This window comes from Mastomys coucha, unplaced genomic scaffold, assembly GCF_008632895.1.
Source record: "Mastomys coucha isolate ucsf_1 unplaced genomic scaffold, UCSF_Mcou_1 pScaffold20, whole genome shotgun sequence".
Lineage (NCBI taxonomy): Eukaryota > Metazoa > Chordata > Mammalia > Rodentia > Muridae > Mastomys > Mastomys coucha.
The window spans coordinates 130,796,000-130,819,496 of NW_022196903.1; the positions used below are offsets into that span (position 1 = coordinate 130,796,000).

A 23,497-nucleotide genomic window follows, 5' to 3' on the forward strand; every position below is an offset into this window, starting at 1 on the left:
CCTCCACTCTGATGGCCCAGGTCACCAGTCTTGGTGGCAAGTACTTTTCACACTGAGTCCTTTGGTCCCGAAGTCTTCATTATTGAGGCCAGAGATGTGGCTGAGTTGGAAGGATGCTCAGCTAGCACACATGAATCTCTGAGTTCAACCCTAGGACTGGTGTAAAAGCAGGCATGGTGACATGTTTCTCAGCCTACACAGGCTTTGCCAATAAAACTTCTTCCTTCTTTATAACTTTCCCAGTCCGAAGTACTCAGCAACTGAAAACAACGCTGAGCGGATGATTGTGGCCCTCCCTAGACACAAGGAGGACCAGGCCTTCTGAGGCGGAATAAATGGGCTCAGCCATGGGAAAAAGGATGGAGGAGATGGTTGGGAGAGCAAAGGACTGGAACTGTCATTACATGAGCATCTGCAGTGTCATTTGCAGTGAAGGTTTTTAACTTTATATGTATGCGTAGGTGAATTATTTTAGAACCTCCAAGAAACTCAGACCCAAGAAAAGTGTATGTGTATTCTCAGTTCTTTCCCACAAACTAAACTCAAGGCTGTGCCAGGAGAGAAAGAGTCCCTTCCTTCACCTACAACAGGCTCAGCAGTAAGGAACGAGCAAGGCACACCAGACTGACACCTGAGCAGGAATGGGTGGAGGAGATGACTCCCTACTCCCAGAGCTTGCATGACAAAGCTTGATGAGATCTTGGAGTAAAACAGACCTGGAAAATCCTTCAGTACCCCAAACCCCACACTAAGCACAGAGTGCAGAAGCCCATAGCTGTCTGAACATGAAGTCATGGCTTCCTTAGGTAAGTTCACCATACCCACTCCAAATTCAGCTCAGAAGCTTGGCTAGCCGTGCAGCAGAAGACAGTCAGGGTCCATTTCAGGTACCACCGACCTCGGTATTCACTCTTTCTCCACAGACAGCATCCAAAAGCCCAAGAGGAAATTATGATACACACACACCTAAGTAAGACATTAACTCCTAACACAATTAGCTGCCCAATGAGCATGAAGTTGAGAGTCTTCAGGATATAGACAAGGAATTCAGACATAAGGCAATCGGAGCCTAGCTAGACACTGGTAGGCAGGGATTCACACCTCGTGGTTTCCACATTCTCTAGACTCTTACACACATGTCTGCTTAATTTTCCCTTTAGTTTTTCTTGCAGCTTCTCTAGGCTGCAAGGAAAATTTCTTCTAGTTCCCACAGCCTTTAGAGACATCACCGCAGGGTACGGCAATGCAATATTTCCACCATTTTTGTTTGAAAGTTTATTATTCATTTTCGTCACAGGCTCTCCAGTCCAGGTGACCTCAAGCTACCCAAGTACCATTTGTAACCCTGATCCTCCTGCCTCTTCCAGGATGCTAAGATTACAGGCTTGTGCCACCATGCCCACCTAGAGTTGGGTTATTTTTAAATATCTAATTTGTTCTAGAACTTGACATCCTTTTCTTGCCAGAAACTGAGGTCCCATAGAGCCAGATAGAGACAAGAGATTTTATTTGAGCTACTTTTGAGCTTCCCAGGTGAGCTCTGCAGATCCTTAGAGACATCGTACACTTGGCATCAACTGTGCCAGTGGTTACGTGAGCTTTTCTTTAGGTGCTAGTCTTTTAAAGGCTTCCTGACTTGGTCTTGCTAGCTCAGTGGACTCCTCTTCTGTCATGGATGTTTTAAGAATGACTGTATTTTGTTGTTGTTGTTCCTATAGAAGAAGATGATACAGTTTATATCTTGCAAACAAAGGCCTTTCAAGTTCAACACACTTTTGATTGTAAATGTGTCAACTGACAGACTCGACGCTGTTATCCTAATGTAAAGACCAGCAAGACACATTTTAGCTGAAAGGTAATATGGGTTTTCTGGTCTTAGCATGTGGTTTCATTGCTTCATTAATAGTAATTTTCTTTCCTTAATTAAAAAAGCAAGTCTTTAAATGTTGTTTCAGGCTGGCAGATCTTTGGGCAAAACCCTAATTGCTGTCAAGGAAAACATTGCTTTGCAGCCAATGTGCAAGCGACCACACAGTTACACTTTCATGTAAGTTGTGTACCAAACTGTAATGTTGAGAAAGGAAAGTTTTGGTCAATCTGATGCCTCTGGATCCCAACTGCAGTCACATAAACATTGACATTTTATGACTAATGAGCAGGAAAAACGGCTACTCACACTTGAAGTCCAGCTTAGGCACTGTTCACATATTGACCGGGTAGAATGGATGGCTCTGATTTTCTCTGTGATTTGAACCGTGACAATCCGAGCCAGCAGCGGGAAAGGATGGGGAGGCTACATGCCTGGGCTCTCGCCAGGTCACATGTGCCTGACCCACCCTCGGACTCCGTGACCTTAGTCTTGGTTTTCAGGTCACAGAGGTAGATGAGTCTTCAGAGGTGGTTATTATGGAAAACATTATAGGGCACTGAGACGGGCGGAAGATTGTTCACTATGGGAAGGTTTTTAACAGGGACATGAATTGAGAAAGCTGATACCAGATTCCATTTTACCTAGCAATAAAGAATGGCGGAGGGAGGGCGGGGAAATGAGGGTTACTGAGTAGACAGGTCTCTTTTCGTATTTTACATGGATTTTTTTTTAAATGATAAAAACATCAATCAGATTTAGTTTAAAAAGCATTCGAGGAAGCCGTAGAGATGGCTCACTGGCTGAGAACACTTGCTGCTCGTGCAGAGGTCCCTGGTTTGGTCCCTAGCAGCTCACGACCATCTGTAATTTCATTCCAGGGGATCACACACCTTCTTCTGGCTTTCAAGCACACAGCATGCATACATAATGCAGGCAAATACTCATACAAATAAAATAAATAATAAACCCTTTAAAAAAGTATTTGAGCCGGGCAGTGATGGCGCACACCTTTAATCCCAGCACTTGGGAGGCAGAGGCAGGCAGATTTCTGAGTTCGAGGCCAGCCTGGTCTACAAAGTGAGTTCCAGGACAGCCAAGGCTACACAGAGAAACCCTGTCTCGAAAAAAAAATGTAAAATAAAATAAAATAAAATAAAAAAGTACTTGAGTTATAGAAAATACAGAGACACATAGTACATTTTTATATTTCTATTTATAATATAGAGGAAAGCATTATATTAAAGATTTGTGCTAGAAATTTAAAACAAAGGCGATTCAGGATCTAGTAACAAATGATTGCTGGTGTATTTACTTAATGTATTTTTTGCAATGTTGGCGAATGGACCCGGGCTTCATCTACCATAGGTAAGCACTCAGCTATTGTATTTTGAAGCTTTGAAGCTTCCTAATAACCGAGCATAACCTTGAACTTTGGATCCTCTGCCTCCTCTTCCCAAGGACTGGGATCACAGACATGCACCATCATGCCTGCTTTTACACAGTGCTGGGAACTGAACCCAGGGCCTTGTACATGGTAGCCGAACACCCTAACTACTACTGAGCTATCAGCAGGCTTAGTTTTAAGTCCCTTTACTTTCTGTGTCTCTTCTCTGGATGTGGTCCCCTCATCTCTAGCTCACACAGTGTAGGCACATGAAATGAGCAGGATACAGACATCCATTCTGATATAAGAAATGTATTGCTCTACACTTTCAAACACTTGTGGGCGAGCTACATGAGATTGGCCTGTGGAAGCATGTGGTTGGGCTTTGTGAGATTAGCCTGTGGGGGGGCGCTATTCTTTCAAGTTTAGGCTTTCTCCCTAGAGTTGAGACATGGCAAGGGGTCCTGAATGCGCCCCATTAAACTTTGAGAGAAACCGCTGGGGATGAAGGTGATTTGCATCCCGTACCCTTCAGGAAGGAGCGAGTCTTCCAGCCTAGCCTTCTCAAAGAACTACAAGTTCTAAACTGCCAGACAAGGATGAAGTGTGGCAGCAAAGCAACCAGCGAGGTCCCCAAATGGGGGCCGTCCAGAGGCCTCGCTTTTGTGAACCTCTATCTCCTAGGGTGTTTTGTAGTTTGTTTTGCAGTTGAGGCCACAATGAGGGCATTTCGTCAATTTTCTTTAAGAGCCCACCTCGGGGCACCCTAAGGAACAGAGCAAGGCAGCTTCTTTGGTAGATAAGAAGTTGTTCTGTGGGGCAGCCTGGTGGGAAAGCTATGGGAAAGCCAGAGGCTCATCAATAAAGACGCTGAGATGACTTTGTAGAACACATAGGGCCAATTCAAAAGCTTAAATGTCTACAACCTTAATTCACTCTGCCAGCTCTTTCTTAGCCTCTCCATGTAATTCCTATTTTCGTTCAGAGTGAGGAGATAAATCACAGCATTGTTTAAATTGTTAAGTGTGTGCACGCCAGGCAGGCACAGACCTGAAGCCCAGCTTTGAAGCTTCCCAGAGGCAACCATAAGAAATTCTGTCCCGCTTGAGAAAACCACGGGCAGATTTTGGTTTGGACCAGACCCTTCTTTTCATCTTTCAGGTCACAGAGTGCAAAAGGAGTAAAAAAAAAAAAAAAAAAAAAAAAAAAAAAAAGTAAATATTTTTATATTTTGAAGCACAGTTTTATTTTTCCTTCTTGCAAAATTATTTGATTTTGTCCAAAGGATCTAGTACATTCTAGAAAAGAGACTGATTTTCTTTCTCATCCTATGCCTTTTTAACTATCTAAAACAAGTTACTAGCATACTTTAATTATGTCTAATGATGACAACTCATTATGACCTTTTGTATTCCTCAAATTTTGTTGTGGAAGCTGTAGTGTGTCACAGTGTGTCCCTCCGTATACTCTTTTGTTCACACTTCTTTCTTTGCTTGCAAATGTTTGTTGCAATGTCATGTTGAATTAATTTTCAATGATATAAAGACAGAGCATGCCCGTTCTAATATTATACAGAAAGGACAAGCCTGGTCTGCCCGTGTTCCAGTTTCTGACTGAGGCATTCTTGGACATCACAGCTGTGATTTCCCGAGTAAGAAAGATTTGTAGAGGATTGGGCATCAACACCTCATCACTCAAAAAGGAGGGGCTTATGGGGCCCATCCCTTCTGGAAGATTCTTAGTGAAGGAGGGGGAGACTTTGCTATTGAGGTGTAGTTGTTGGCAAGGCGCCCATATTCCTGTAAACAATTTTAATGACATTCTCTGAGTCACACACACACACAAAATGCACACAAAAATGCACACACAAACACACATACAAACACACACACAAGAATACGCACACATACAAACATACACATACACGCACAGACACACATGCACACACATACAGGCACACACACACAGACACACATGCACACACCTATGCACACACACACAAACATACATACACAGACACACATGCATGTGAATATGCATACATACAGACACACACATACATACCCACATACCCAGACACACACAAACACACATAGAGACACACATACAGGCACACACACAGACACACATGCACACACATATGCACACACACACACAAGACATGATAACAGCAAAACTGAAAAGTCTATCTGGGCATACAGAAGCTTCTAGCAGAGCAGTAGCCAGAGCTCTGGTGCCCTGAATACTCAACTGGGAATAAGGACCCCATTTCTCTTGTACTTTTCTTTCAGTTCCTCATTCCCTTGTGTATTTACCTGCACAATGAAAAGGAATGTTCTCTCCCTCCCTTTCCCTCTCTCTGTCTCTCTGTCTCTCTGTCTATCTCTCTCTCTGAGCTTCTTAAGTTTTTTGGTACACTCTAGTGTTTGGGGTCCAACTCCCTGCTAGGGGCACATCACAGCACAAAGAATTTTCTTCGAATAATTTTATAATACAAGAGCCATTACCCTTTCTGGTTCTTTCCAAGATTTCTTCTAAGGAGTCAGAACTCTTGCTTGGCTGTTTGGAAACATCATGTGTGTGCAGATTGGTTATTTATTATTATTATTATTTGTTGCCAGAAGGAGTGACCATTATCCTTAGATGAAAGGAGTGGGGGAGACAAGCCTTATGTGTGGCTGTACCCAAAGTAAAGGGCTCAGAGGGTTTCTAGGCAAACATCATAAAAGGCGTCCTGTTTTAACTAAGTGAGCGAGGAGTACAGTTCTTGAACAGTATTTTTCAAAGCTTAACCTCATGCTTTAACAACCCCAGATGACTCAGGTGCTGGCTTTCATGTTTCCTGGTTCCCTTTCAATGCCTGAATTCAGAAAAACGAGAGATGGAAAAACCCCCTTGGGTCACCCAGTTCATTTTTCTAAAGGAGCTAACAGATACATCTCATAGCACACAGATCCCTCCTGTGTGCGAGAGGGGGAGGGAACAACATTTTCTTTTTTTAACTGACACTTCCATCTTTATTGAAATACAACCGACAAAAGTGATATACAAATGAGTTATATAACTGGATGTAGGATATCTGTATACATTGACAAAATGATTTTCAAATCATTCTGTAACCTATTTTTAAAGTAATTGTATGTGAAACACACATGGGTTTTCCACATTCTTTACCTCATCTCTTTGTCATGCATCTCAGCTGTCTCAAGCCACTTTAACTCACTCCTGTGCTTCATCCTTTTTTTGTTTGTTTGTTTGATTTTTTTGCAGGCTTGTGTCCCTGCCTTCCTCACTACATGGCTAAGTCATTATACCATCTTAGTATTAAAAATCCCACAAATGTGGCTTAAGATGGTAAGATGTATTAACCTGCAACTATGACAGTCATAACTGAAATAGACATCGTGACACTGACAGCATGATGGCAGCAGGACGCCATTCTCTTAGAGCAGTAGCTCTCGACCTTCACAGGGCTACCACCCTTTAATACAGCTCCACACGCTGTGGTGACCTCCAAGCATAAAATTATTTCTCTGCTACTTTATCATTTTGCTACTGTTATGAATCATAATGTAAACATCTTGGGGTTTCCGATTGTCTTAGGTGACGCCTGTGAAAGTGACCTTTGACCTCAAATGGGGTCACGACCCACAGGTTGAGAACGGAGACATTACAGTTTTTTCTTGCACTAGCAGCGTCTCCAGGACTCTTCTAGTTGGTCTCGGTCCCGGGGAAAAAATGATCATGGAGATGTTCTAGTGACTCCCGGATGCTGTGCTGGTTTGATGGAAACATTATTTTCCAGTTCTCACGCAATAGAAGTCTCCTTTCCTTCTCTGTAATTTTTCCTTCCGTGTCAGCTCTTGGTGGTGGTAGTTCGCACTTCCCAGAAAGCCCTGGTTGTCTGCCTCTGAGGGACTCCCTGCTCTCGGCTTCCCTAGCTCTCAGCACATCTGGTGATCCCGGTGTCACTCTTGAGTGTGGTGAACTTTGCTCACTTCGGGTTTGCTCTATCTGTCTACTATCACTGCTCGTAGCATTATTGGGGCATCAAGGTGTGTTTCCTGCTTCTATGGAAGCCCCGCCTTTTCCTGATGGACAGGGTCAGTTACCCTATGAGGAAGACGCTGACTTCCCCCCCCCCCCAGCCTCCCAGCATGAAGGACCGGAAGTTCCCAAGTGTTTGGGGGGTTAGTGGAACTCTTTTCTGTGTTTAGTGAGGATTCCACTCTGTGTGAACCAGGCTCTCGAGACCCATTGATTAGAATCACAGAGTTGAAGCTCTTAAATGGGAATAAACCCAGCTTTTTTTTTCTTTTTCTTTTTTTCTTTTTTGCTTTCATGCCTTAGTTGCTGGCTCACATGTTCTTCTCATTGGAAACACTACTATAAATGTTTGCTGGTTCAAGGCTCTAACACATTCTACTTAGGGGTAATTAGTTTGCGGGGAGCCACAGGCTGGATCCCCACACTGAGTCTACCTCCATTGCTCCAAAGTGACATGGATTAATTACTGGGGAGGGAGCGTGCAGTAATCAGACAGAGGATGATCTGTTTCAGAAGACCTTCTGGAGTGAGGCAGAGCCCTGGTGGATGAGCAGATGAACAGAAGTAGTCTAAGCAAGGTGCCACGGCTAGGGAGCAAATGAGTTCAGGAGAGAAGTTTGAATCATTAAAATTTTACTTTAGCTAATTTTTTTGAGTTGAAGAAGAGACAATCATAAGAGCAGGAAGTGCTGGTATGGAAACCTTCTACCTCATGTGTTGACCAGCTTTGGGGCATGAGTTACAGGGAACTGTAGACCTTGTTTGACCAGCTTTGGGATAGGATTTGCTTTGGGAAAAGGTTTTGATTAGGGCATGGTGACTCACTTCAAGTGGACACCTTCAGTAACATGTGTCCCCCCCTTCCATACATACATACACATAATTAAAAGTAAAGCAAATCTTTTTTAAAAATGATAAAAAAAAAAATGTACTGTGCAATATACCAAGGATTGTATCACAGTTTCCTGATTGAGACTTTGTTTCCAGACTAAGATTCGGTCTGGATATGAACACGCTCCACCTGTCTGAAGACACTGCCTCAGAGGCTCAGGATGGATCCAAGAAAGTGGAGGCAGCAAACAAAGGTGGAGGGGACATTGACCAACTGTGCTGCTGAGAGGAGACTCCCCTACATAGCGAGCGGCCTGCAAGCTCCTTGGGGTGAGCTTTTCAGTGAGGAGAGACTGCTTTGGAGTTGCCTCTGCTTAAGTAGCCCTCCTCCCACACATCTGTATGACCCCAGTAGAGGCTGACCGATTCATAGCATTGATCTGGCATGGGGATTGGAGTTGCCTCTGCTTAAGTAGCCCTCCTGCCACACTCCTGTATGACCCCAATTCACAGCATTGATCTGGCATGGGTTCCCTATCTTGGGTAGTTAGACTTGCATGTGTATGTGCTTGTGTAAGGGCATGTATATATGTATGTTGTGTCTACTAAGAAAAAGTCACACACCATACCAACTTATGGAGATGCTTAAAATGGGATTGCATAGAAACAGGATTGCATAGACTATTCCCGTATGTGATGATGGACAAAGTTGGACTGAAGTCTTCCATCTTGCCGTGTTTTTCCCATTATTGTCTTTCCATTTTCTTTTTCTTTTTCTACATGACCTTGGTACTGTGGTGTTTTGTTTTGTTTTGTTTTAATGCTTGAGAGATGGGAAATAAATGAAATGAATTCTCATTTCTATGTGGTTACACCTCCACTCAACAATACACACAAGATCATGAGAATCTCCTTCTCTTGGTTGGGCTGGCTATGACTTAAAATATCTTAGCATCACCCCCCCCCCAAAAAAAAAACTGACTTCACAAAGTGAAAGTATCAAACCAGAATTTTATTATACATAAACACATTGCTTAATACTGTTCTCTCATTACTTTCAACCTGCGGAAGGAAGGAGTGGGCCAGCCAGCCAGATCATGTAAAGGAACAAGCAGCACATCCGCATCTGTATACTTCAGTAATGCTACTGCAGGGGATATAAAACGAGACTCCACCATAAAACAACTGTTTCTTTGCGCTCTTATTTGGCTCCTCGGCGCTGCCTGAAGTAGCGGTTGTAGGCAGCATTGTATCCGTAGACCATGGCATAGCGCTCACACAGCTTGTAGTCATCGCAGGCCTCTCTGTTGATCTCGTGGGCAGGCTTGTTGCGTTCCCGGACTCTGGAGAGCAGAGACACAGTTGAACGTAGAAAGACAATGGTACAGTCAGAGAAAGGGAAAACGGGGGACTGGAGAGCCCTTCCCCCAGTACCGAGAGGAATCTGAAGAGCAGGCACAGGGTAGGGGAGAGCAGGCTTTGCTTTGGGTTTTATTTTTATGAATAAAAGTAGAAGCTTTCTTTCCATCTCCTTTTCCTTCCTCCCTGTCTCCTTTCTAAGTCCAAAGCAAGATAGTTTCTAAGCGTTCTGTTTTTTTTTTTTCCTGTGGTGTTTTTCAAATTCTTTGAGTTCAAGACATAGACATAGTGATGAGCAGCCATCTTCCACGCCCTGTTCAGATCCAGGCTACAACCCTGGAAAGAATGGCTACCCCCATTGAATTCTAGTGCGTACCTCTCTTGGGCTTTAGCTCGCCATCTCTGCTGAGGGGACATAAAGGTGTTGGCATTTCTCCTGTTGATGAAGGGACCTAAAACAGAAAAATAAACAAATGCACTTTCATGGCAACAGCTGATGGAAGTATTTTGGAAATAGTCTGAGGGTCAAAAACATCTGAAATCTCAGTAATCTCCTATGTTTTACATAACTGGAGCTAGGCAAAAACATAAAAAGTATAAAGCAGACTTGATAAACTGCATGATAAACTGCATGGAATGAATAACCATTGTGCGTCTTCGGGAGTTACGACCCAGGCCACGGCAATCTGGTCATCTTTGCCTTTGTGGAATCCTTTGCTACTTTTGGTAATACCCACTCAGGGTATTTTTAAATGTATTTAAGAGAAGTGTTCTTACCCTTTGAACTACCAGCATAGGAACAAGCTGAACAGTATGAAAATGAGGAACAAATTAAACTCAAGATGGAGGCCCCGTAGGGGATGTGGGGGCTGGGGAGGACATGGGGGATGCACACCTGTTATCCCACTACTTGGGAGGTGGGGGCAGGAAGGTGAGGAGTTTAAAGTTATCCTCAGTTGTGCACTGAGCTAGAGGTCAACGGAGTTACAGGAGATCTCTAGTTGAAAACTAAACCGAAATAGAAAAACCCTTCCAGTTAACCAACCAAACAACAAACGAGAACACCATTCTCCGTCTAATGTAGCCAGACTTTCCAAATCCATTACTCAGGCACACAATCTGATGCCGACGCCTGTGGTCTCCCAGATGGCAGCTCCCTCTCTGTGCCTTCTCGGTTGACATTACTCCTCATTTCCATTCATGTGGCCGATGTGATGTCAACTTAACATTTCCAAGTGTTCTGGATGCAGTTTAATGTCATATTACACCACTTAAAGTGTTGAGCGTTGTTTACTTGGGCAAGTTTAGTCACTGGGTTTTAAAATTCAGTTCTCCCAAAGAGGCCCACTGTCCCCTTCCCTCTCTATCGCAGACCTGACCATCTCTTTAGCTTTAAAAAAAAATGGGATGGTATTCTTTAATGCAAGCAACTGAAATAATGTAGCCAAGCATCTACTTACTGATTTCATAGGACTCCATGCTTTCGTGAGATTCTGGAATTAAAAGAAAGACTCATTTTAGCCTTATTTGTCACATGCTGTCATTGTCTAAACGTAGAGGCAAAAAGATGGGAGGGGTGCATTTAGCAAGGTTGTTGTCAGGAAATTCTGGTCATATAGGAATTATGAGTTATTTCTTTATTTCTATCTTTGCTTTGAGTATCTCTATCCTTGCCCACCTGCTGATACTGGAGGCAGTTGCCAGTTTGGGCTAAGATTTCCTGAGGTCGCTGAAATGTTCAGACATAACTCACAGGACGATGTGTTCAATGGATTATGAAGTTTCCAGAATGCCCTCTCTTACGATGTCTTCAGGGGCAGTTTGAGACTAGACTGAAGGGAGTTAAAGGTGGGTGCCCAGCAGCTAGGCTCCTCCAAGTAGGGAGCTCCAGGGTGGTTATTGAGCTGCGTGACCCAGACAGTTTCTAAGAGGGCTCAGAACGGCTCTTAAGAAGGGGTGTTAAATTGGCAGCCTCAGAAACCACTGGCTCCCTCTCCCTGCTCAGAACTGGGCACAAAGCCAGAGCAGAGAGGACGTCAAAGCAAAGATTTCTGCTTTCTATGTCTCTCCTGAACACAGCGGGCAAAGCAGGAATAAGAGGCTGTGTTTATAAGCGTCTGCCTGCCCAAGAAGTGAGAATGGGAGAGAAGGAGAGAAAAAAAAAGCACATATGCGTAAAGTTTATGAATAATTCAAAAATCGAGAGGTATAACATTAGAGCTGTTTGTTTATATAATTTAGATTTTTAAAAAACAACTAAATACAATCAAAACAATTTAAGCAGACCTATGTAAATAATTTGGCTTGAAACCTGTGAACAAACCACATATGACTTAACAACATATAGGCAGCAGAAAAAAATTTATCCTTTGTAAATAATTGTGAAATTGATGCTTTTCTAAAAATTCAGCTGTAAAGTTTCTTTTAAAAATAAATTGGCTGAATAAACACACTGAACACATGGTACTTTCTTCTGTCCTTAAAGAGGGCTCTCTCTAATACTTGCCACAAGAACTTGTTTTCTTAAAGTAAACTAAATAGTAAATACTAAAAATCCTTAACCCATTAATATTCAAGTCTGACTAAGCATTCTTAAAGGTAAGGCTATAGGGATGGGAAACTGATGCATTCCTGAAATATCTTGGTTTCTAGGTGTGTAGATTTATCTCTGAAAGGACTCCCCTGTTAAAATAGCTCACATTCGTTGGGATATATAGAATATAAAATATGCGGTGGAATGACCAATGACCATGGAAATCGGGAAACTTACTTCGCGATACTCTGGCTTGTAATAGAGAAGGGAAAGGGTGAGGAAGAAGGGGAGAGTGACAGTAACCGTGAAGGGAAGCCCGAGGTAGGAAGGGAAAACCCCACAGAAGGCAGCGGAGAGAGGTTTCTCACCATAGCACAGGGCTGCCACGGCCAGCGCAGCCAGGATGGCCAGAGGGAGCAGGCTCTTCATGGTGTCTCGGGTGTCCTGTGATCCACCTCGGGTGTCTGGCGCAGCAGCAGAGGGGAGAGGCTCCTACATGCTTCTGGGGAAGGCCGAGCTGTTTTTATAGGAACTTGAGCAGCTGAAAGGGGAGGAACCAGCGGGAGGGGGCTGGAAAAGGTGGGATGGCTTGGCACTAAACTTGCCTTGGGACTTCGCCCAAGTACTCATTCCTTCCAGATAGTATCTACACAGCGTGGGCAGTTTCCCTTCACCCCCAGTCCTGGCTGTGCAATAGCAGGATGCAGAAATTGTGGCCACCTTATGTTGGCGAGCCAGACCCCGGGCACATGTCCATGGAGAGGGCAGTTACCACAAACACAGGTTTGCCTTTCGAATTCCTCCTCTGATCTACTCGCTGGCCCTGACCACTGGCCGATGGGGCTTGATCCACAGACAGAGCTGCAGTGTTCTCTTTGCTACCCCGATGGATGGAGGAGAGGTTCTGGGCGTGAAAGGCCTCCACTCTGTACTCTGACATCTTAGACATCTTCACAGTAGGTCAGAATTTTGAACTCTAGACCAATTGAGCTTTTACCTGGCCATAGGCATGTTATGCAGCTTTCAAGGGTTCAGTGGAGTAATTTGATTATTTAATTTTGTGATATTAGTCTAGTCTTGCGCCCTGATGTTCTCTCAGGCTGATGCTGCGCCTGAGCAAGTAAGGCAGGGATGAAGGTGCTCATAGCTCATCTTCTCAAAGCATTGCCTCTCTACTGAGCTAACGTCATGAGCAGCAGATAAGGTGCAGGGTACTGGATTTAGGTGTAGTGTGCTAGCTACAGACCAACAGGGCACCTCCCGGAGGAGTCAGAAATAGCCCAGGCTATGCTCTTTACCCTTGACTGCAATGTCCCCTCCCATGCAGGTTTTCCCAAGTCTGTATTTCTCTATACCGTCAAGTCTGGAGGTTGTTGCTTATCTTACAAGGAGAATTTCAATATGGTGCCTTGGCGAGTTGGAGGACCTCTTTCTCTAGCACTCTCCCTTAGGAAACTTTCCTACCCCACAGTGTCTTGGCTGTTTGGAATTCTGTGAGTCTTCTTAGTGCCCCAACAGTCTTGAAAGATCTGTCTGCCTCTGTGGCCCGAGTGCTGGGTGCTCTCTCTCTCTCTCTCTCTCTCTCTCTCTCTCTCTCTCTCTCTCTCTCTCTCTCTCTCACATACACACACACACACACACACACACAGAGAGAGAGAGAGAGAGCGAGAGAGAGAGAGAAGGTCAGAGGGCAACTTCAGCCTTCAGTTCTCACCTTCCACCTTGTTTGAGGCAGGGCATCTAATGAGCTTCTTACCCTAGGAATGTTAGGACTGTAGACACCTGTGGGCTTCTGGGATTGAATCTGTGTCACCAGGTTGTGTTATCCACTGAGCTATCTCCCCAACGCCAAATTGGGCCATTTTAAATAAGGGAGTCTCAGATGCCCCTGCTTTCACTTCTGTGCAGTGATCAGGTCAAGGTCACTGGTGGGGTTCTGGCTTTATGCACTCAGCTCCACTCGCCCCCTTCTCTGTTCCTGGGTTCAAATGGCAACAGTGCTCTCTCAGCTTCTCATGTGTCTTTTTTTCCAACTTCCTCTCTCTCTCTCTCTCTCTCTCTCTCTCTCTCTCTCTCTCTCTCTGTGTGTGTGTGTGTGTGTGTGTAAGATGGATCTTCTACAGTGTGCTTCTGAGACCCGAGACTTTTGGGCCATGAAGAAGACTCGAAGATTTCTAACCAGCCAAGACACCGTTGGGTAGGAAAGTTGCTCTGATGCTGCGGACCTGGGGTCCCTCAGGCTCACCAGCCTGTTTCCACGTCTAGGGTTCCCTAGGGCAATCCTTTTCTTTTGGGCACTGTCACTTCCTGGTCCCTTCTTTTCTTCTCACTGTTAATCTACCTCTGAGTTTCCCATGGTAAACAGTACTCACAAGCCACTCATAATTCAGAATTCAGTCTCCTGCTTTTCCTGCAATAAGACCATTCCCCATCAAAACTAACTTTGTAGACATCAACTTTAATCATGTGATCTGTTTGTTCCTCTGTGGTGGTGGCCCTCCACAGCAGGCCTCACACCAGCTAGGCAAGGCAACCCCTCTGCCATTGCGCAGCAGCATCTACTGCAAGTCAGTCATATATGTGCATATATAGAGTGTACTACTGTGTGTCTCTGTGTGTGTTGTGTATGCATCTCTCTGTGTGTTTATGTGTATACCTGTGCATATGGAGGCTAGAGGTTGATTTTGGATGTCTCTTTCAATTGCTCATCATGCTATTTCTTGAGACAGGGTCTCTCACTGAACCTATAGCTTGCCAATTTTGTCTAAGTGGCTGACCAGCACACTCTAAGGATCCTCCCGTCCCTGCCTCCCTACCTCTGACATTACCACTGCACCCCGGTGTTTTTATGTGGGTTATAGGGGATCCAACACAGGTCCTCATGCTTATATGGTGAACCCTTTAATGACTGAGCTATTTCCTTGGCGCCTAATGACTTCTTACAAAGAGGACTTGGGCCACCCTGTGAAAAGGCATTGACTCTACATTGCAAGGGCCCAGACTGACCCATCTGCATAAAAAGAAAAAAGAACGGAAATAGAAAAGAAGCTGGGGAGGAAGAGATGAGTAGACGTATGCAGGTTTGGGGTTTATGATGAGGTTTAATAGAGTTTAATTTACAGAGAGGAAAACCTCTAAGATGCCCTTCGATGTACTGAAGAGGCAGAGACAAAAATGTTCCTTTGCTTATTACCAGAATTGTTTGAGATTATTATCACTTGAGAATCACCTGGAGTTATTTGAAGTTTCAGAATTCATTTTGGCTGACAGTGCACGTTTTCCTAACTCAGATAAAATAAATTCTGAATCATGTGTCACTCCAACTCATGTTTGGATTTAAGTAATGATAACAGATGTCTAGAGAGCCATCTTTCCTTAACCAGAGAGGTGCTACCTAGTAGAGAGTGTCTGGCACCCTGAGGAGAGCCTGCTACCATGGAAAGTGGCCACACCAGTGCTGGGTCTCCTAATTCACAGAATCTTCTCAAGCAAGGCTGGCAGGGTAGTAACCAGGTGACTGAGATCACAGAAGAAAACAAGATCTCCCAACCCCACTTTCAGGAGGAAGACAGAATATCATGGTTTAACCAAGCATCAATTTGCCATCCACCCATCTGTCCATCCATCCGTCCATTGTCCTACCCACCCACCTATCCATCCATCCATCCATCCACCTACCACCCATTCAATGTATTGAGTACGTCCTATGTGTAATTCTAGGATGGAAATGCAGAGAAGGAAAGAAAGTACCACTATGCTTCCTACCCTGGTGCATTCAGGAGCTTCTAGGATACAGATTTACGTAGTGTCTCCCTTTATCCAAAGTCTTGTTTGCAGAGTCTCTAGCTGGCTTTAGCGAAGACAGCATGACATGCATGGTTTACCATGGGACTGACTCCCCCTGGCACCCGAGTGCATCTCTATATCCAGAGCAACAAGACAAGCACTGATGACCATTAGGGAAGATCAGAGAGAGAAGGAAGAAAGTTATGAGCCCTTCCTGTGGGGAGATGCTTTTCAGAAAAGCATCTGGAAGAGAAGGTATCACACCAAAGAGTTAACCTGCCTCTTTGGTATTTGTGAAGCTATAATAATGACACAGGAATTACAAAGGTAATATATTTTCTCTAACAACCCTGCACTCTCTTTCTGTCTCTTCCTGCCTATCAATCTGTAATAAGCCCCTGTTTCTGATGGCTAAGCATTTTGTGTCTGAAAATTTTTCCTGGCTCCAGTAAGATTTAAAAAGAAATCTTACTGTGCCATGAGATTCAACTTTATTTGCAGAACATTATAAGTGCATTAAAGGTTGTTTGGTTGCAGAACCGAAACTATTATTCTTTCCAGCAAAGTAAAAGGCAAATGAGAAAGGTAGCCAACAGAAACCCTAAGAATTAAAACAACAAAGCAACAACAAAATGCAGAAGTCAATTCCTAGGATATTAAATGAAAACGACTGAGAAGCAGAAACAAGGCCAACTTTATTGACTCACCTATTCTTTTGTTTTGTTTTGTTTTTAAGATTTGTTTATTTTATGTACATGAATGCACAGTCTTCAGACAGACCAGGAGAGGGCATAAGATCCTGTTACAGATGGTTGTGAGCCACCATGTGGTTGCTGGGATTTGAACTCAGGACCTCTGGAGAGTAGCCAGTGCTCTTGATGGCTGAGCCATCTCTCCAGTCCTTCAGGTCTATTCTTTTAGCACACTGGTTCTCAGCCTTCCTAACGCTGCCATCCTTTAACACGGTTTCTCGTGTTGTAGTGCCCCATAACCATAAAATTATTTTCATTGCTACTTCATAAGCATAATTTCTCCACTGTTATGAATCATATTGTAACTGTGTTTTCCGCTGGTCTTATGGACCTCCATGAGAGTGTTGTTCAATTCCTGGAGGGGTTGAAAACCCACAGGCAGAGAACCACTGGTTTAATGGGAGTTTCTTGAATGAATTCTGTCTCAGACTCCCGGAATGACTTAATTTTCCAGACATAGAATAATTTGCTCCTTTTCTTGATTTGTCTAAGTTGAACTAAGTGAGAAGAAGCATTTGTCTGCCTTAGGTCGGTGCATGTGGCCGGCCATGGGCAGGTGTTTCCAGGGAAACCTTAAAGGAGCTGCTGGTTGGGACGGATTTACTTTTCTTTACCCCGTATTATGTCAGGCATGTGCTTCCTTCTTATCAAAGGATTCATTTCTCAGAAAATGGCGGTACTGCAGGTAGGATGGTTCTGCAGGAAGGCCCATGTAAAAGTCTTGGTCCTGAGATTGGTGCCAGGGAGAGGTGATGGGGTAGTTAGTGGTGGATGCAGATGCAGATGAAGATGCTCCAGTCCCTTGGGTACCTTGGAGGGGATCTCTAAACTCCTGCCTTTTCTCTGTTGTTTTAACCCTTGCTTTGCCAGATGAGCTGTTTTGTCTCCCCACGCTTTCCCTCGGAGAGTTTTTACCTCCTGGAAGGCCCAAAGAAACACGGCCAGCTGACCCAGATCGAAAACTTCAAAACGGTGTGACTCAAACGCCCTGCAAGTTGATTATTTTGGATATTTTGTGCTAGTGACAGAAACTACGAGCACAGAGAGTAAATATCAAATAAGAATCACTGCCCAGTACTTGCTTCAGCAGCACATATACTAAAATTGGAATGATACAGAGAAGATTAATATGGCTCCTATGCAAGGATGATTCGCAAATTCGTGAAGCATTCCATATTTTTGCCGGGCAGTGGTGGCACACGTCTTTAATCCCAGCACTTGGGAGGCAGAGGCAGGTGGATTTCTGAGTTCGAGGCCAGCCTGGTCTACAGAGTGAGTTCTAGGACAGCCAGGGCTATACAGAGAAACCCTGTCTCCAAAAAAACTTTAAAAAAAAAAAAAAAAAAAAAAAAAGAATCACTGCTCATCCATGTGATACAATTCTGTGTTGAGAATTTGCTCCGTTTTCATTCATCTTATTGTCTACTTTTCAAAATGGTATGATATTATCCACATCTTCTGTGTATGAAAGCTCTACGAGTCTCTATAGTTTATGTAAGTGTGTGGCAGATGGACTCAAGAAATATGATTTTCTTCATAAATAAAATCATCCAACATCCTTCAAGCATCTGACATCCACATAAACCACAGAGCTAGAGGTAAAATTAAACAAAAGGTTGTACATATTAAAAATAGCAGCTTCCTCAATAACTTTTAAGATAGAACAACAGGAATTGATGACCTATGCATTGCCATGGAAGCCCAGAAAACTGAAATGAATTAGGAAGCAGGAAGGGATGAACTCGGTGTTAGAACTGCCTCCCAGGCCTCCACTTGACCCCTGTATTGTCTGCCCAAACAGGTTCCAGTTTAAATGTGTGACATTCCAAAAACCTTTCAGCTCACTTCAGGAGTCACCACGGATGTCTCCTCCCAGTCTGGGAACTCGTGTTTGCTGACTGTCATCTGACACTAGCTCTCTGGTTGGTGTACTCAGGCAGCCATTTCCCCGTGCCTGTAAAGCCAGCTCCTACAATTGCTTAGACCTCAAAGAGGGAAAGGGGGGATGCAGGCTTAATGTACAAAATGTTCTTTCAAGTCAAAGCAAAGTAGACAGCAGGGTGAAGGTAAGGCCAGCTTTCTGCTCACTCTCTCGACCCTGGTTGTTTTCTTTGGATGAGAGGTAACGAAGATGAAGTCTGGGGAATTTTTTCTGGTTCCGAGGTCCTGGCTGGAGACCAGGGCATCTTTATTTTTTAAGTTTTATTTGTTCTTTGTGAGTTTTACATCATGCACCCCAAATCCTCTTCCTCTCACAGCCTCCCTGTCTACTCTCCTCCTTGCAATGTCCCCCAACAACAGAGGGGAAAAAAAATCTCATTGAGGTAGCTGAAGTGTGTATACCCTTTCATACCCAATTCTTTGTTTGCAAGTATTCATTGGAATGAGTCATTGGTGTGGTTCAAGTTCTCAGGCTTCTGCTACTCTATCAACACTGGAACCTCCCTGGGACTCCTCTCAGATATCCTGATGTTGCCCTGTGCCATGGAGGTCCTATTAGTTTTGGATCTGTAGGACCCGCTCCTTCATGAATTCCAGCGGTTCATCAGTGGTATAGATGTTGGGATGGACCAATTCAAAGCTTTGGATCTGGGCCTGAGAGGTATCTGAACTGGTCAGCCTACTGTACCGGGTCTCCTGGTCAAATGACCTCAGAGGTCTCACCAGCAACCCCTGCCACCAGGGCCATCTCTACTGTGCTGCCCAGATGAGGTGCAGGGCCAGCTCTCCCAAGTGCCACAGCAGTTGAGACGCAGGACCAGCTCTCATGCCCACTATAGGTGGCAAAGGGTGAGGATGGTGAGGGCATCTCTCCCTCGTTCACGATGCCCCGTGGCAGACAAGTTGTAAAGTCAGCTCTCCCATGCTCACACCCTTGAGGCCAGCTTACCCAGGCCTCTGCCATCAGCATCAGCTGTACCATGCTGCCTAGGCAAGGTGCATCTCTCCTGAGTGCTGCAGCAGGTGAGGGGCAGGGACAGCTCTCCTGCTCTCATGACTCGACTGAGACCAACTGTCCAACTGTCGTGCCTGCCGCCAGTGGCAAGGATAGAAGAAAGGGGAGGGGCTGTCCCTCGCCACTGCTAGGGCATCCTTTATAAACCATTTGCTGCCATCTCAGTCTCTGCCAGATCCTCAGTGCCTCCTTTCACTGGTCCAGTTCACGAAGGTAAACTACTAATTCCTATGCCGGGGAGCTGAGCTGTGGGCATTGAGGGGGCTGATGGTGACTGGCTGACCTGGGAGGGTTAAAGGTACACTTGGTGAGGTGAAGTTGCACGAAGATCGAAACAGCAGCCTCCGCGAGGGGTGTGGGGGCAGAGTGGAACCATGTTCATCATGTACAAAGCCACAAAGGGGAAGACCATCTTTTCACCCGGTTGCTATGCACAGAACTCGAGCGTGTACGCCCAGCACCCGGGAGGCTGACCCTGAAGGCTGCGAGTTAAAGGACAGCCTGAACTACACACTGTTAGACGCAGCCTAAATAAAGCGACCCCGGACAGCACAAGATGGGAATAATACCGCTTTAAAAAATGCTGACTGAAAGCAGCTTTCAGAAGCAGCTTTTTAACAAATACTAATGAACATTAGAAGAGTGAGCTTGTCCTGGCTTCCCCGCATCCTGCTACCCGATCCAAACTACTGGTGCCTTGGAAAACAGCCCCCGCTTCAGCTGGATTGGACTCTGAAGGACTGGCTTCCCAGAAGGAGACGCCTCTCTGGCTATCAGTGGTTCTGGGGATAAGAAAGCCTGGATTTGGATGCAGTTCTTCCATCTGCTTTACGTGTTACATTCATCATGTTATTTAAACTGAAGAGCCTCCTGCTTCTCAGCCACACAACTGGGGATTATAAAATCCAACTCGGAGGAGTGTTGGCTAAGTTAAAAAGACACACACAGAGTGACCGGTTTAAAGGCCGTCATGAGGCATCATGGAACATGCACACACACACACATACACACACACACACACACACACACACACACACACAGGCATTACTGCAACAATAACAACAAACACTCGCTCAACTCCATCAAGAGTCACCCTCTTTTGTCCCTTACCTCCCTCAGTACTAGGGGAATGCACCACTGGTGATAAGCAAAGCAGAGGAAGAAAGACAGAAACTGTGTCTGGTGTCAGCTCAGCAAGGTCTTGTGCAGTGAGAGATGGCATGGAACCTGGAAAGTCTGTTTGCTTCTGACAAACCCACTCCATGACCATGTGAACACTGGGCAGGTTAGCTGTGTTTGCAAGCAGAAGGGCTGGGCTAGACCGCTACAGTTTGGGGGTTCAGTCTCGAAAGGCTAAACAAGCTAGGGAGACAATTCTATGAGCCAGGGCCTGCAGGAACACTTAGTTCTTCCTGCAGTGTCTCAAGTGCTCCTTCATGGGCTGCCTGCTATTGGAATGCCCACCCTTCAGCCTGCAAAGCAATAACAAGGTGGCCTGCAAAAGCCCTGTTCAGATTGCTGCCTGACCATACATTCTGCTGCAACTTCTCAGCCATCAAATAACTGCATGGGACAGGCTTTGAAATGCATGCCACGAGAAAAGCAATCTTTCCAGCCAGGGTTTGGTTCCTGAGAGAAAACCCTTCTTTTCACAGAAGAGATCTAAAACTCTGTAATTCGTCTCCTTGGCTACATAGTCTAATTACTGCAAACTAAGAGGTTAGATGGAGTCCATAGAGGAAGATGAGCAAGGGCTCAGAGGAAACACTTCCAGGCTAATATTAAGCAGGGTAGACTACGGGACCAGGCATTTGAGAGAACAGTGTCTTCATACTCGAGTCTCACAGGTAGCATTATGATGGAAAAATGCAGAAGTGGGGTTTTGGCTGACCTGCAGGGACTCATTTCAGCCCTGCCCTCTGGAGTCTGGGCAACAATTCTATAATCACCGCTCATTTGAATTTGGATCCCCCCCCCCACTGCTGGCTCAGATTCTTCTAACTTATCATTCCCCAAGTTTCCTGTCTTCTCTTCCTCCTCTGTTATTTACTTCCTGACATAATGAAGTTTTTGGAAGAAAATTTTATTCTGTTGAGGGAATGGAAGTCAAGTTTTTGCAGGGATTCCTTGGGTAGGAGATACCTGAGTGAGTGGGGGGATGGGCAGGACCTAAGGGAAGGGAGACAGACAGAGGGACAGGCTGAAGTGTGGTTCCTTTCCTCAGTTCTGTTTGAGAAAGCAAGAGAAGAGATTGCAGAACAGGTGCGGTAAAGGGTGTGGTGTGAGTTGGAGCCCAGGGAATATTTGTTGATTTTATTCTGTCAAACTTCGAGTTCCCTGAAGACAGCTTCTGGGTCATAATAATATTTTTACTTATTTATTTATTTATTTATTTTTAAGATAGGCCTATTTTAGGTCAAGCTGGTCTCAAACTCAGAATCCTCCTGCTTCAGCCTCCCATTTGCTACCACTTGGGATGCTACAAGGTGTGCTACCACCACGGACCATATTTATCTTTAAAAAAAAAACGCAGCACCTCCCCCGGCTTCCTGAACTAAGCTAACATCATTCTTGTGTGCTGTCTCAGTTCAGCAATGGCGTAATGCGAGAGAGAGAAAGAGCCAGAGCTTTGGAGTCAAGGGGATGAACCATGCATCACTTACTGATCTCTCTCATCATGCCAAGCCCCCTATTTAGTGTTTGTTTGTTTTTTTGAGATAAGATTTCATGCAGCCCAAGTTGACCTGAAACTTGGTATGTTGCCAAAGCTGACCTTGAGCTCTTATCTTCCAGCCTCTATTTTAAGTGCTGGGATCATTGACATGGCTTCTTTGTCTGTCTGTCCATCTTGTCTGTCCTTCTCTCTCTTTCTCTTTTTCTCCTTTTCTTTTTTCATTTGTGTACTGGCTGGTTTTGTGTGTCAACTTGACACAGGCTGGAGTTATCACAGAGAAGGGAGCTTCAGTTGGGGAAGTGCCTCCATGAGACCCAGCTGTGGGGCATTTTCTCAATTAGTGATCAAGGGGATAGGGTCCCTTGTGGGTGGTGCCATCCCTGGGCTGGAAGTCTTGGGTTCTATAAGAGAGCAGGCTGAGCAATCCAGGAGAAGCAAGCCAGCAAGGAACATCTCTCCATGGCCTCCGCATCAGCTCCTGCTTCCTGACCTGCTTGAGTTCCAGTCCTGACTTCCTCTGGTGATGAACAGCAATGTGGAAGTAAGCCAAATAAACCCTTTCCTCCTCAACTTGCTTCTTGGTCATGATGTTTGTGCAGGAATAGAAACCCTGACTAAGACAATTTGGAAGAATGGAGGTGGCCATGGGAAGTCTGTGATGATTCGGTGAGATTAGCCTTGTGGATATTGAGTGTGTGGGCACCTTGCTTCGAGCTTTATTAGACAACAGTCCCCTTCGTCTATCCCCAGCCATCCTTCCCACTCTTTCCTTTCATGATTTCTCTTACCGGAACTCACCCTCCAGGCAGACTAAGTAGCCCTGCCAAGATGTCTCTGTGTTGGTTATCTGACCGCAGCTTACTTTTTAAAAATCATCTTTTAATTGTGTTCGCAGCCTTCGCCCGCGCAGCCACCGCCGCAGCTCTCTCACGCCAGCGCCGCCTCTTGCTCGCCGAGCTCCAGCCGAAGCAGAAGGTGGGTAAGTAAGGAGGTGCCCATACCATGGCTCGTACAAAGCAGACTGCCCGCAAATCCACAGGTGGTAAAGCACCCAGGAAACAATTGGCTACAAAAGCCGCTCGCGAGACTGCGCCCTCTACTGGAGGGGTGAAGAAACCTCATCGTTACAGGCCTGGTACTGTGGCACTCCGTGAAATCAGACGCTATCAGAAGTCTACTGAACTTCTAATTCGCAAGCTCCCCTTTCAGTTTCAGCGTCTGCTGCTGCGAGAAACTACTCAGGACTTCAAAACAGATCTGCGCTTCCAGAGTGCAGCTATTGGTGCTTTGCAGGAGGCAAGTGAG

The 23,497-nt window shown here is 45.0% G+C and overlaps 1 protein-coding gene and 1 non-coding gene across 2 annotated transcripts; one reads left to right on the top strand and one right to left on the bottom strand.

The window, feature by feature from the left end:
• Positions 1 to 9,123: 9,123 nt before the first annotated feature.
• Mgp (matrix Gla protein) lies at positions 9,124 to 12,571 on the bottom strand. The gene is made up of 4 exons (XM_031383692.1): positions 12,393 to 12,571; positions 10,952 to 10,984; positions 9,868 to 9,943; positions 9,124 to 9,475 (listed from the first exon to the last, which is right to left on the bottom strand). The coding sequence occupies exons 1-4, from the start codon at positions 12,451 to 12,453 to the stop codon at positions 9,334 to 9,336; spliced, it is 312 nt and encodes a 103-aa protein (XP_031239552.1). The 5' UTR covers positions 12,454 to 12,571; the 3' UTR covers positions 9,124 to 9,333.
• A 5,065-nt stretch (positions 12,572 to 17,636) lies between these two features.
• On the top strand, positions 17,637 to 17,743 carry LOC116100089. Its single transcript, XR_004122454.1, has one exon. It is a non-coding gene; the product is annotated as a U6 spliceosomal RNA (small nuclear RNA).
• The last annotated feature ends 5,754 nt before the right edge of the window (positions 17,744 to 23,497 follow it).

Bases quoted from the DNA above. Each gene is read 5' to 3' on its own strand.
- Mgp (XM_031383692.1), bottom strand. From the start codon at position 12,453: ATGAAGAGCCTGCTCCCTCTGGCCATCCTGGCTGCGCTGGCCGTGGCA. The intron at 10,985-12,392 runs GTGAGAAACCTC...TTTTAATTCCAG, and splicing joins CGTGGCAGCCCTGTGCTATG to AATCTCACGAAAGCATGGAG. The intron at 9,944-10,951 runs GTAAGTAGATGC...TTTCTGTTTTAG, and splicing joins CATGGAGTCCTATGAAATCA to GTCCCTTCATCAACAGGAGA.